At 51.1% G+C, this 13,393-nt stretch overlaps 1 protein-coding gene across 1 annotated transcript; it reads right to left on the bottom strand.

Moving 5' to 3' along the window:
• Positions 1 to 298: 298 nt before the first annotated feature.
• Positions 299 to 11,490, bottom strand: Rlbp1 (retinaldehyde binding protein 1). Its single transcript, XM_020165481.2, has 8 exons — positions 11,016 to 11,490; positions 9,062 to 9,149; positions 8,712 to 8,840; positions 7,214 to 7,418; positions 5,129 to 5,307; positions 2,647 to 2,805; positions 1,344 to 1,454; positions 299 to 1,086 (listed from the first exon to the last, which is right to left on the bottom strand). The coding sequence occupies exons 2-8, from the start codon at positions 9,071 to 9,073 to the stop codon at positions 928 to 930; spliced, it is 954 nt and encodes a 317-aa protein (XP_020021070.1). The 5' UTR covers positions 9,074 to 9,149; positions 11,016 to 11,490; the 3' UTR covers positions 299 to 927.
• Positions 11,491 to 13,393: the final 1,903 nt, after the last annotated feature.

Here is a 13,393-nt window from a genome sequence, read left to right on the forward strand (position 1 = left end):
TCTCAGCCTCCCAAGTAGCTAGGATTATAGGCATGAGCCACTGACCGTGCCTGGTATAAAGGAGGAAGTTACTTGCTCGCAGGGATTCTCAGCCGTAAAAATGAGCACACACTCAAACATCACAAAGCCAGCCCCATGGAGGACAGCATCTGTGCTTGCCAAAACTTGCAGAGCAGACTTAGTGTAATTTCGTCGCTGTAGAGAGCCTGAAGGTGAGCACAAAGAGCTTTAGCTGGATTATTGAGGACAGAGGACAGAGAAGATACCACCAAGGCATGGGGTCTGGAGGACTGAGCTTTTGGTGGGAAGGACATCACTCCCCCAAGACAGATGGACAGAGACAAGGTTGCCACCCAGAAAGAGGTCCAGGCTCCTAGCTGTCACCATGTACATCAGGGCTGCACCTGAATGAGGGGAGCTGGCCACCCCAAAACGAAGCTGCTCCAAGGCTGCTTCCACCCCAGAATTCTGTGTGGAAAACCCCTCACCGCCAAGATCACTCGTTTGTCAAATTGTTTGAACTTAAATCTCTTTAAATCTTCTTTTTATTGTTATCGGGTGTCTGGGGGGGCTTTGAACCCAGTCTCTGCCTGTTTTTTACCCTGGATAGCAGAACTGTTACAAAGGAAATTGCTGTGAGGCCTAAGTAACTAGAGTCGTTGAAGTTCAAACTCACACAAGTCACTGTCCTACAGGTTCAGAAGCAGGAGGGACTCGAACTGCCCCCAATTCACCTATCCAAGAGAATTCCCCTGCTTCGCTTGCTCCATCCAGCTTGGGACCAAGGTGACACCTGAGCTCCCCTAAGCTTAGGGAGGCTTGGGGGAGACGCAGTTCCCTTGGGCAGCCCTTTGTCCAGCCTTGGGTCCAGGACAGCCGAGCAGAGGCCAGGGGAGCTAGCTACAGTTCCAATGGCAGGACATGTTCTCATAACACTGTGTTCTCAGCTGCGGCCCGGGGACCAAAGAGCTGCTCTGCAGTGACCTTGCCGTCATACTTGGGCAGAGTGCCCCCAAAGTCAGCAGGCAGGATGGTCTTGTCAATCTCCTGGAAGAAGCCAGAGAGGTCATCTCCGTGGACATAGACCTGCAGGGAAATGAGGGAGGCAGCTGAGTGGGCGGCGGCCTAGGATGAGGGAGGAGGAGAAGAGAGGGACAGAGGGACAAAGCCGCAGTTGCCATCTTTGGCCTGATGACATCCTTTTCCACAGCTCTCTGTGCTGTGCTGTCAGGGAGGTCCACTCAGCTCAGGACCGAAGCACAGAGTCAGAGGAGGGCTCAGGTGAGGTCCTCACCCACTCGCCAGCTCGTGGAGCATCTGCCCTGGACGGGCCACACACTCACCCTCTGAAGAAGTTTGCTCTTCAAGAAGGGCTTGACGACATTGTAGGTGGTGGTGAAGTACCACGGCTGGTGGATGAAGTGGATGGCTTTGAACCGGGCTGGGAAGGAGTCCTGTGGTGACAGAGAGGGGACCCACATGGCCCCAGTGGCCTCGGAGGCTCCCATTCACCACACATACACACACACACATTGCCTCTCCCCGTGGCATGAGGACAGACTTGTCCAGCATCCATGTAGTTCTGGAGGACAGCCCACTGAAGGCTCTGTCCCCAGGATGACCACCGGCGAGCCTCAGCTTCTCTGAAGCACCAAGGTGCAGGAAGGAAGCCGCAGAAGTGAGGCAGCCTCTATGCCTCCCACCCATGCAGAACCCCGGAATTCGGTAAAGAAATGGAATGGAAGTCTTGCTTGGATGCTTAGCGATTGGGTTTATTCAAACCCACTGAGCAGACTGCAGTTGCAGACAACAGGGACACCATTGTCACGTTTCATTGTCCTTCAGTCCCTTCCAGGGCCCCGACCTCCCACCTAGTCTTTCCTAACACACACATAGCAGATCTAAGGAGGGCTAAGAGGGGACGCTGGCCCTCCCGTCAGGATGGACAGGAGTAAGTGGGCAGAGTTGCTGATGCCCCTCCCTCAGGACAAAGTCACAAAGCAAAGAGAGGCAGTGGACTACGCACTGACAGAGAGCCTGGGGTTCTGGTCAGGAGATGGAAGTTAGGTCAAGTCCAGCCTCTGCCACTCTAGTGCTGTGTGACATTGAGAAGTCACTTAAATCCCTGAGCAGGAAATCAGGGAGAAAATACTCCTGAGGAGTCAATGAAATAAAGACCACGTGACTGACAAACTCTCATCGCTGTGCAAGTTTGTGGTTTTCACTGCTCTTTTTTTTTTTGTCTTTTCGGTCATGCTGAAGATTAAACTCAGGATCCCACACTTGCTAAGCAAGTGCTCTATCACTTGAGCTACCTGCCCAGCCCTTTTTGCTTTAGTTATTTTTCAGATAGGGTCTCTTCCTTTTCCAGGATAGCCTGAGACTGCCATCTTCCTACCTCCACCTCCCATGTAGCTGAGATCACAGATGTGAACCACCACACCTTGCTTATTTATTGAGATGGGGGTCTCACTAACTTTTTGCCCAGGCTGGTCTCAAGCTGCAATCCTCCCATCTCCACCACCCCATAGCACGGATTATAGGTGTGAACACCACATCCAGCCCTTACTACTGCTCTCTATAGTACTAGCCAGTCAACTTCTCAGGTCCGTGTCAGCACATGAAACTGGGGACCCGGGGCCTCACCTGGAGCATGTCCACCATCTTCCTAAGGTCTGAGGTCCGCAGCCCAGCAGCCTGCTGCATGGTGAAGCCTTTAAAGTTCTCAATGATGCAGAAACCGTTAATTTGAGTTTCCTCATTTTCCAGTAGCTTTTCCAAGATGAAGCAATATGCCTGCAGGATCTAGAGCACAGAGCAAGCAGGGCGTAAGATCCCACCCCCGAAGATAACTCAGGCTCAAGGTCAAGGTCAGGGTGGGGGGGTGGGGAAGAACTAATCGGTGCTAGAGGCTTCCGTCTAGGACCGTCCCCCTCTGTGATGTGTACCGAGAAGATGACCGTGAATGTCACATCCATGGGCAGAGGCCAGCACATCACAGCCCTGTCCCTATACCGGGACCGACACTAAGGGACAGGCACAATTCTACTAGGTCTAAGCTGTGGGGTACCCTGGTGTACTCCCCAGAAAAGACACAGAAGTCTAACGACAAGGAAGCGTTCACGGCAGATCATTGCGCACTACCACCCCATCGTCGTAAGAAAGATATTTGCGTGTGTCTGTCTGTCTGTGTCTGTGTATGTAGAAATCAGTGGGAAGGTAAATGGTAAAACTCCCTGAGTAGCAGAATTATGGGCGAGTTTAGGTTTGCTTGCAATTTTTCATATATTCTAAAAAGAATAGATACCAATTTATGTAATAAGAAAAATATGTTTTTTTTATGGCACTGGGATTTGAACTCAGGACCTCATGCTTGCTAAGCAGATGCTCTGCTACTGAGCCACTCATCCAGCTCAAAAACTCTGTTTTTAAATCTCTTCCTTAAAGAAACTTCAGTCCTAAAGCTAGGATCTTACTTAGTGGGAAAACCCAGGAGCCATCCAGAACAAGGTCAGGAAAAGACGGATGCTCACTAACTCCAACCCCATGGAAGGATTTCCAGTTCTTGGAAGGACTTAGCCTGTAATCCTAGCTACTTGGGAGGCTGAGATCAGGAGGATCGCCATTCCAGACCAGCCCAGGCAAATCATTCTGAGACCCCAGCTCCAAAATAAGCAGAGCAAAATGGACTGGAGACGTAGCTCAAGCGCCTGCTTTGCAAGCTTGAAGCCCTGAGTTCAAACCCCAGTCCCAACAAAAAAAAATTAGAAACAGAGAAGAAAAACTCTCTTCTTTATTTGTAGACAGTAGTATACTTAGAAAACCCAAACAATCCATTATAAAATAAACATAAATTCAGTAAGCTAACAGAACACAAACTGCACATGTGAAGATGATCTTCATATATATAAACAATACCTTCTAGAAGAATGGAAGGGAAAGACCCATTTATAGCAACAACAACAAAATAAACACCCAAGACAAATTTAAAGAGACGGGTGCACAACATCTACGCGGAAAACGTGAAAGTATTCCTGAAAACCCAAAAGTAGACTTGAGTAAAAGAGACAGCATTCCACGTTTGTGGACAGAACAATCGACCATGGATGTGGCAACGGTAAAGATGCCAATTCTCTCCACATCTTTTTTTTTTTTTTTTTTTTGGTGGCACTGGGGTTTGCACTCAGGGCCTCACACTTACTAGGCGGGCGCTCTACCACGTGAGCCACTCACATTTGTTATTTATACTCAGCATTATTGCAATGAAAAATACCCTCAAGGTTCCTTGGGAGTAAACAAATTAATTCTAAAAATCATAGGGAAAAATAAATCTTTAAGAAAGCCCAGAAAAGGCAAAGCGAGAAGGACAGAACTAGCTCTAACACACATTACCCATGCCATAAGATTTCTGTAACTAAACAGTGTGACGTTGGAGCAGGGCTACACAAAGAGACCAATGAAACAGACTAGAAACTCCAGAAACAGATCCACGTACAGAAGAAAACATAGACTATGACAAAGATGACATCTCAAGTCACCGGGAAGAGATGGGCACTTTTTTGAGGTGCTGGGGGTTGAACCCCAGGCCTTGCCCATGACAGACAAGAGCTCTACCACTGAGCGACACCCCCAGCCCAAAAAGATGGATTCTTCAATAAGTAGTGTTGGAGCAACTAGACAGCACTTTCTAAAATGAGTTTGTAACATGTCTTCTAATTTTAAAAAATCTTTTTAAAGCTCAATGACACATGCCAAAGTTCTTCCAAGACAGGTCCTAAGCTTTCCATGTGGCTCAGACAAGTAGAACTGCACACGTGAACTGCAGAGAGAACGGGCACTTCCCAGAATCTCTTCCAGCCCACGGTCCACTAATCTCTGTCCCCTCGGTCGGGCTCAGCTTTCAGCATTTGGTAGCACTTCGCCCAGATCCTGGCCCGCAGCTGTTCCCCCCCACCCCGCCCCGGTACTTGGTGGGGATCATGGGGTGGGGGGAGTGTTACTGGCCGGTGGGCCCTGCCTGTGAGGGTGCTGGACTTTCCAGCTGTCCTGGCACATCCTAGGAATTCTCCTGGGGAGGGAGCCCAGCCCAGCCATGGAGGAGGGGGCCGGGAGAACCCCCCCCACTGACCTCATCAAAGGTGACCTCTTCACAGTGCCAGTTCTCGACGTTGAAGAGCATAATCGCTCGGCCAAACTTGTCCCGACTGGAGAGGACACCAGGGTAGCCAGCCTCGATGGTGCAGCGGACAGCCTCCAGGGAGAGGCCATCGAAGAGCTCAGGGTACTGCAGCCGGAAGTGCACATAGCCTGGAGGAGGGAGCCCCCTTAGGAAGCCTTCCCAGCCTCAGTCTACCCCACCTCCTGCTGGGCTCCTCCACATCCACCCTGTGTGTGACCGAGCAGAATACTCGACCTATCCGAGCCCATGTTTCCTCTCCACAAATTAGGGAGAAAAATATCCGCCTACCTCACTGAGTTACTGTTACAACCACACGAGGTTCTAGTGCTCACGCGTTGAGCACTGTGCAAACGTGAGGTATAGCCTGAAATATGGGGATGGCGATTTCCTGTTCCGTTCCTTCCCATGGGCACTGCACACTGGGCTTGCTGAGTAGGAGTGTGGGCAGGCAGGGGAGAAGCCCCCAAGGTAAAATCCAAACTCCAGGCTAGACACAGAGGTCCTTCCCGATTCCAGCTGCATCTCCACTGTCCCCAAACTCCATCCTAATCCAGGCTGAACAGGTCCCTGCCTCCGTGTGGATACTCGAGCTGGGCTGGGCCCAGAGGAGGTGTTTGGGGAGAGTTTGCCATACAACCTCTTCATTGTCCTGGAACACCCGGTCACATCCCACCATCTCACCTTTGTCTTTGCTGTTCCCTCTGTCCAGCTGCTCTTCCCTCAGACATGTCATTTCCTCAGGTTTTTTTTCTTCCAAAGTTTCTTTATACTGGGACTCTCCTTGACACTTTACCTAAAACTTGAATCCCTCAACCCTTCGTATCTTTCCTTTATTTTTCTCTGTATTCCCTATCTTGAACACTCTATATTCTTTTCTTTTCAGTATGGGGATTTGTGGGCCTTGAGCACACTAGGCAAGTGTTCTGTCACTAAGCACTGAGATTTGAACTCAGGGCTTCATGCTTGCTAGGCAGGCGCTCTACCACTTGAGCTATGTCCTCAGCCCTCTTCACTTTAGTTAGCTCTTGGATAGGGTCTCATGTTTTTTACCAGGGTCTGGACCTCAGACCTCAATCCTCCTACCTACACCTCCCTCATAGCTGGGATTTCATGCATGAGCTACAGCGCCCGGCCTCCATCTGCTTTACTCTTTATCTAGTTTATTATGTCCACTGTCAGAATATTTAGGCAGGGCACTCTTGTCTTTTTTATTCTCCTCTGTGCCCCTTGCCTAGTGTTTGGCACAGCACGGCACTGAATTGACATTTGGGGAAGGAGGGAAGAAGTCAGAGAAAGCCACTAGTCTACAGAGGGCCTGTCCACACCCTTCCCTGCACCAGCACCAAAGACTGGATTTCTTTAGGAAACTGCCTTTGCTCCAGAGGACCAGGCAGGGCTGTCCCCGTGGCCCATTCCCAGGGCGGGCACTGTCTTCAGTTCCCTGAACTCCAGGTTTATCTTGATGTAACTGCAGTGGGGGGCCCCCACCCACCTCCCTGTAGCACTCCAGAGACACTCCGACGTGGGGGCCGGCAGGAGGAGGATGCACCTCCCTTTGACATCCAATGGTAGCCCAGTTCTACTCTTTGAGCCCCAAGATCAAAAGAAGAGGAGATTCCTGCAGAAATCTGGGTCTGACAGACCCGTTCATTTGTTCATTCACTCACTCGCTCATTCACCTGTCCTCTAGCACATTCATTCACTCATTCACTGATTCATTCATTCGTTCACTTGTTCACGCATTCATTCACTGACCCATTCACTCACTTATTCATTCATTCACTCATTCATTCACTCACTTATTCAGTCACTCGTTCACTAGCTCAGTCATTCCTCTCAGTCGTTCACTTGCTGTCAGAGCTGAAGGGGTCTGGAAGTCACACACACACACACACATTTTACTGGGAAGAATAGGGAGACGGAGAAAGTGACCTCCCCATGCAGGAATGGGTCTTCTTAGTGCCAGGGAATAGCGGACGCCCTCCTCATCCCCTGCACTCCCTCCCATGGCCATCTCTCCAGCACAGTCCTCACCTTTGAGCAGCTCATAGGCACGGCCCACATCGAATTTGCGGGCACGGATGAAACGCAGGAAGAAGGTACTGTCCCTTCCCTGCACTCTCTCGGCCACCGCCAGGGCCAGCTCCTCCCCAGAGGCCGCCTGCTCCCGCACCATCTCCTGCAGCTCTCGCACCACCTCCTCCCGGGTCTCCTCCCTCTCGTTCAGCTCGTCCTTGGCCTGGAACAGGGTGTGCGGACACCGTGTTATAGGTGGGCACGGTGGGGTGCGGGACATAGGTGGTGGGGCTCCTACCAGAGCCAGCCCACTGAGAGGACCCTGGAGGCTGCAGCCGGGCCATCTCCTCTGCCCACGATGGCAGCGTCTGCAATGCTGATGGTCACATTTGCACAAAGTCAGGTCAAACTGCTTGTCCTGTTTGCAGGATATCCCCAGCTGTCAAAGCATCTCTAGCAATAACTGCCCACACTTACTGGGCACTGTGCTTTTCAGTCTTTGCCACAGCCCATCATGGGTGCTGGGTTTTGTTTGTTTGGTTGGTTGGTTTGAATTTTTTTTTTTTTTTGAGATAGTCTTGCTATGTAGCCAAGGTTGGCCTCAAACTCTCAACCCTCAGCCTCAGCTTCCCTGAGTGCTGGGATTACAGACATGCTCCACCATGCCTGATATCGTTGGTGTTTTTATCCCCATCTCTCAGATGAATAGACTGAGGCTCCTGGAGATGAAGCATTCTTGCCCAAGGGGCAGAGCAAGGCTTCCACTCAGCTCAATCACTTCTCTTATGTGGCCTCCCAGGCTTGATATTGAGCTTTTCAAAAGCAAAGATCCCCAGCAGAGGGCAGCCTGCCTCCTGTCCCTCCCCACCCCGTCCCCTTCGATGGGCAAGGAGATCTTTGAGAATGGCTGAGCTCTCTCTTTGGGTAACATCATGGTTTACCTCACTTGCCCAGAGATGTAGAGAAGGGAGCCAGGAGCCCAGGCTCTGCTCAGCCACTTTTCATCCTCTCCAGTGACCCAAAGATGGCTCAATCAACCTCCACACAGCACAGTCCGATCATCTCTGAGTTAATTCAACCACCGTATTTCAGAGGTAAGGTAGAAGGCAAGACACAGAGAGGGAAGGCTGTTTGCTCAAAGTCACACAGCAACTTGGAAGTAGATCTGGCTCTAGAACTTGGGCCTCTTGTCTGTCCAATGAGGGCAGCAATTTGGACCAGGGCCACTTTCTAATTAGTGCTCCTTATAGCTGGGTCTAGGGTGAGTCCTAGTCCAGAGGCTCCAGCCTGGAGTCTTGGATTAGGCTGGCCTGAGGACTGGCCAGCCCAGCTGCTGCTAGATCCTGATCCCCAGGATGGTTTCTAGAACAGCTCAGATTCTCAGGTCCAGGATGACCTGGACAGTGAGACTAGACCCCTACCACAGGAGAGAGGATGCTGTCACTTTCATCCCTGACAATGACTCCTCATGTTCTCTCCCTGGGCAGGCCCCACCTGGCACCCCCAGCCATCTCACCTTCTGCAAGGTGTGGCGAGGCAGCTGGCTGCACTTGCCAAAGACAGGCCCATGGTCCTTGGTTGTGAGCTGCTCCAGCTGGGCCCGGAGGTCCTGCTCCTCTTCAGGAATCATGCGGAATGTCCCCACCTGGGCAGAGAGGAATCAGGAAGAAGAAAGAACAGCCTCCATTCCCTTCCCAATGCCTGAGTGAGCCCAGGGTCTGCTGAGACCCTGCAGAGCCTTTGCCCAAGGTCACTGTTAAACCCACTCTCTTCTGGGGTGCTAGGACCCACAGAGAGGTCATGGGGTGTAGCTGATGGAGAAGGAGGGAGGGAGGGAAGAAGGGAAGGAGAGCTCAGGGTACTCACCCCCTCCGACATACTGCCTCTGGAAGACCCTGAGTCCTTGGAAAAAGAAAGGCTCTGCTTCCTCTGTTCTGGCCTCTCCCAGTCGTCCCTGGCAGAGGAAGTCAGGGCTGCAATAATTGTGCACTTACCTTTGCACACTTACTTTGGGTTTTTTGTTTTGGTTTGGTTTTTTTGTTTTTCTTGCAGTACTGAGGTTTGAACTCACAGCCTCACACTTGGTAGGCAGGTGCTCTGCGACTTGAGCCACTCCCCACTTTTCCTGCAGTGATATTAGAAACCCTTCTGCGATTGTCTCAAAACAGTGAATTTCTGGCTGGTGGAGTGGCTCAAGTGGTAGGGTGCCTGTCTCGCAAGCATGAGGCCCTGAGTTCAAACCTCAGCACTGCCAAAAGAAGAAAATATTATTTGCCTTTTCTCTCTCTTTTTTTTTTCCATTTTTTTTTTTGCGGGGGGGACAGTACAGTCAGGGCTGACAATATCATTTCCAGCTTACACAGGTGGAAATAGGTGCAGGATAATAGGTCACTTGTCCAAGGTAACACAGCCAAAGTAGCGAGGGGTGAGACTCAAATCTAAGTTGTGATTTTTGTCAGCATCAAAAAGGCAGCCGGGGCGGCACAAAGTGGGACCCGGCTTACATTTCTGTGTCTCCCACTTGCAGGCCGGGTGATTTCACCTGAGTCTTGGTTGTCCTCTGTGGGGATAGCAGAGTCATGGTGTGTAATTAAATAACTAAATAACCTACACACAGGCAGCACTCCGTCACAGAATGCCTCTCACCCATGGCATGTGCCAACCCATGGCATGTGCCAACCTGCTTTCCCACCACATGCTCTTAAGGCGACTCTTCTATGCCTAGGTTTTCTCCTCTCCTGACTGTCTCTGGTGCCTGCGAGGCCCCTTTACCATCCTGCTCCTATCCGTGACCAGATTTCATGGGTCCCCTACCTATAGTTAGTGAGTGACAGAGCTTGGAGTTGAATCGACTCTATCTGACACCAAGTCTGTTTTGACACGAAGAGCCAAAGCATCTCTGAGCCAACTCGCTAGGAAAGCCAGTGATAGACAGCTGTCATTTACCACCTGTGTGACCTGAGGCAAGTTATTTAACCTAACTGGGCCTCAGTTTCCTTATGTACGAATTGAGGACAGTAGCAGTACCCCCCAAAAGGACTGTCATGAAGACCATGTGATTTCTATCTCGTGCCTGGCACTGTGCCTTGGTCTGGAACATGGACCTCTTCCCTCTCTTAACATCGTAGTGAGCATCACCCAACTTGCACCTGGAGACGTGGAGGATCCCAGGGAGTATCCCAGGGAGCTCTGGGGGCTGGAAGCTGCCCACAGGAACCAAGCAAAAACCACCTCTTTGGCTGGCAGATGTACGAATATGTGCACATAGAGACCGATAGATTGGTATGCTGTGTGTACCATGTAGGTTTTGCTGGGACAGGAATGGCGAAGCTAATAGACATTTTGGAACTCCGGTAGGAGGAACTGGTAGTTGGACACCCTCAGCCAGGTGAGCAGCTAATCAGGACGTGATCCTATATCTTAGAAACTCAGGGTAAAAAGTCACTGCTTCAACTCTACATATACCCAAAGCAGTTAGTTTTGAATTTTAAAAAGTACTATTTATGAACTGTATGCAATGAAAAAAATGCTTGCCTCTCAAGGCTGTTCCCTGCCATCTCATAGCCAGATAAAATACCGTGATATCAATATTTGGGACATACTTAGACTGAAAAAGTACTCATTTGTCTGCAACTCACATTAACTAGGCCTTCTGCATTCTGAATTTGCCAAAGGTGACATCAGATAGGTCTGGCTCACCCTGCAAACTAGCATGCTGGTTTGTTTTACAGGCAGCCTGGGATGTGGTCGGCCACCCCCCTCACCCCCATCCCAGCTCCTCACTCCTGTCTTAGGCTCCCGGGCCCTGGTACTGACTCACCTGCCAGGTCGGCAGCTCCTCCTTGGGGCCACCTGGTACCGGAGTCCTCCCAGAACTCTGGAGTGGCCTTGGCTGGGGCAGTGGTCCAGTCAGAAGGCTGGGATTAGTGTGTCACAAGGAACTGCTCATCGCCCAAGTCTCCCATTAAATCAGGCTCATGGGAGGCCCAGGGCCGGGAAGAGGGGAGAGGCCCCACCGGCTAGACACCAATCAAAGCCCTTCTTTGTGTACTCCTGCTTGGAGCTCCTGCTTCGCCATGTGGAAGCGGCTGTCTGTGGGGCTGGACTCTGGTGTCTGGCCCACTTCTCTGCCCTTGCTGTCCTCAAGCTGGGGGGAGGGAATGTCTGAGCACGCACTCCCGGACTCCAGGACATGCAGAAGGGTGGAGGAAACTTGTAAATAGTGATCACAGCTGCAGTCGAGCTGTGGCAAATCCAGTCCTGTTGACCACCTTCTCCCACAGCCCCAGTGAGCAGGGCCAGCTGGCAATGAATCTGGGGGAGCCTGGGCAGGGAAGACTGGGCAGGGAGAATGGTGTGTGGTAGGGGCAGGCCCTGGAACCATCCCACCCCATTCTTTTTATGTTTGTTTGAGCGTGTTTCTCTGGAAGGGACCCAGGGCCTGGTGCATGCTAGGCAGGTGCTTTACCACTAAGCCATACTGCCAGGCGAACTTCTCCCTGTGAGAACTTACTTCATTCTATGACTCAGTCTCCTCCTCTGAGAAGTGGGGGTGACAGGCTCATGGGTTTAGGGAAGGTGAGGTGGTAGCAAAAGCTCAGCTCAGTTGCTTAGCTGCCTGGTGCTGGGGAAGTGCTCTGTGAAAGGGGGCAGGTGCTCCAAACGCTGAATCAGTAGGCACCTCGGTGCAGGGACTCACCTTCTCCTGCCCTCTGCACAGCAGAAGCCCCTCTGCAGCACCTCAGCAGGTGGCCCCAGCCTCTGCTTTGGTGTCACCCTGGGGTGTGGGGACATGATTTCTTTAGAACATTCTCTGTTGAGGATTCTAAGGCAGGCCATTTCCTTCCTCCTGTACTGGACAGTTCACCTTGCTTAAAACTCACCCGTGGTCTGAGTCGAGCAGCTGCCTTGGTCCTGGCTTTGCCTCCTAGAGGTGCCCGGGTCAGGGTAGAACTCCTGTGCGCTGGTGCTTCTCTGGAATCCAGTCCCATAAATGCTTCCAATTACCTTCAGGATTTTCGTTGTTTGTTGTTGTGCATGCTTGGGATGAAACCCAGGGCTAGGCCTGTGCTCTAACCACTGGGCTAACCTGCAGCTCCCATTTCCCCAGACATAGTAATTGCTTTTCCACCTACTCCTACTTTGACAGGGTTGGGATCTCCTTGTCCCTCTGTGCCCTCCCCCGACACGATGCAGCGCTGAGCATGTTCCTTAAGGAGGGCGTCTTGGGCCAACATCTGCCCCTCCCTGCCTCTCAGGGTGGCATGGCACTTGATCTTGGGGTGCACCTGAGTTCCCTTGAGCTCTGGGTTTCCATCAGCCTCTTCTCTGGGTCCCTGCTCTTCTGCTGTCTGCCTCTTGGGAGTGTTTTCTTTCCAAGTTGGCTCTGGAACTGGGGACCCCTCATTTCTGACATTCTGCGACCTGACAATTGCCCCAATGTAGATTTTTAGCACTTGAAATGAGGTAATACAACCCTAGAATTAAATATTTTAACTGTATTTAATTAATTTTATCTGTTAATTTTTTCCTTTCTTCCTTCCTTCCTTGATTTTTTCCTTTCTTTTCTTTCCTTCATCTCTTTCTTCCTTTCTTTTCCTCCCTCCCTCCTTCCTTCTTTACTTCCTTTCTTCCTTTTCCTTCCTCCCTCACTCTCCTTTCCTTCCTCCTTCCTTCCTTCCCTCGTTCCCTTCCTTCCTTCCCTCCTTCCTTCCCCTTTTCTTCTTTCCTCACTCTCCTTTCTTTCCTCCTTCCTCCCTCCCTTCCTTCCTTCCTTCTTCCTCCCTCACTCTCCTTTCCTTCCTCCTTCCTTCCTCTCTCCCTTCCTTTCCTCCCTCCTTCTCTCCCTCCCTCCCTCTCTCCTTCCTTCCTTCTTTCTTTCCAATACTGGACTGTTGTTCCCGAGTTCGTGTCCTGGCATAGTCAATGATTGAAGATGCCGGACCAGGAGTTAAGAGTAAAACAAGCACAAAGTTTATTGAAAGGACAGCAAAGCTGCCTGACAGGTGGGACTTAGCGAAACAGCTAAGCCAAACAATGGCTGACGTCCAGGAGGTGACACAGGGCTCTGTCTGGCTTAGGTCCAGCTATTCTACCTTGAAACTATATTTGTGATTGGTTGGCGCCTGGTCAGCTTCTCACTGAACCGGGCCACCTGTCCCTCCATCCCTTTCCTTATTGAACTGGGCATTCTGAGAG

The sequence above is a fragment of the Castor canadensis genome, chromosome 19 (genome assembly GCF_047511655.1).
Source record: "Castor canadensis chromosome 19, mCasCan1.hap1v2, whole genome shotgun sequence".
Classification (NCBI taxonomy): Eukaryota; Metazoa; Chordata; class Mammalia; order Rodentia; family Castoridae; genus Castor; species Castor canadensis.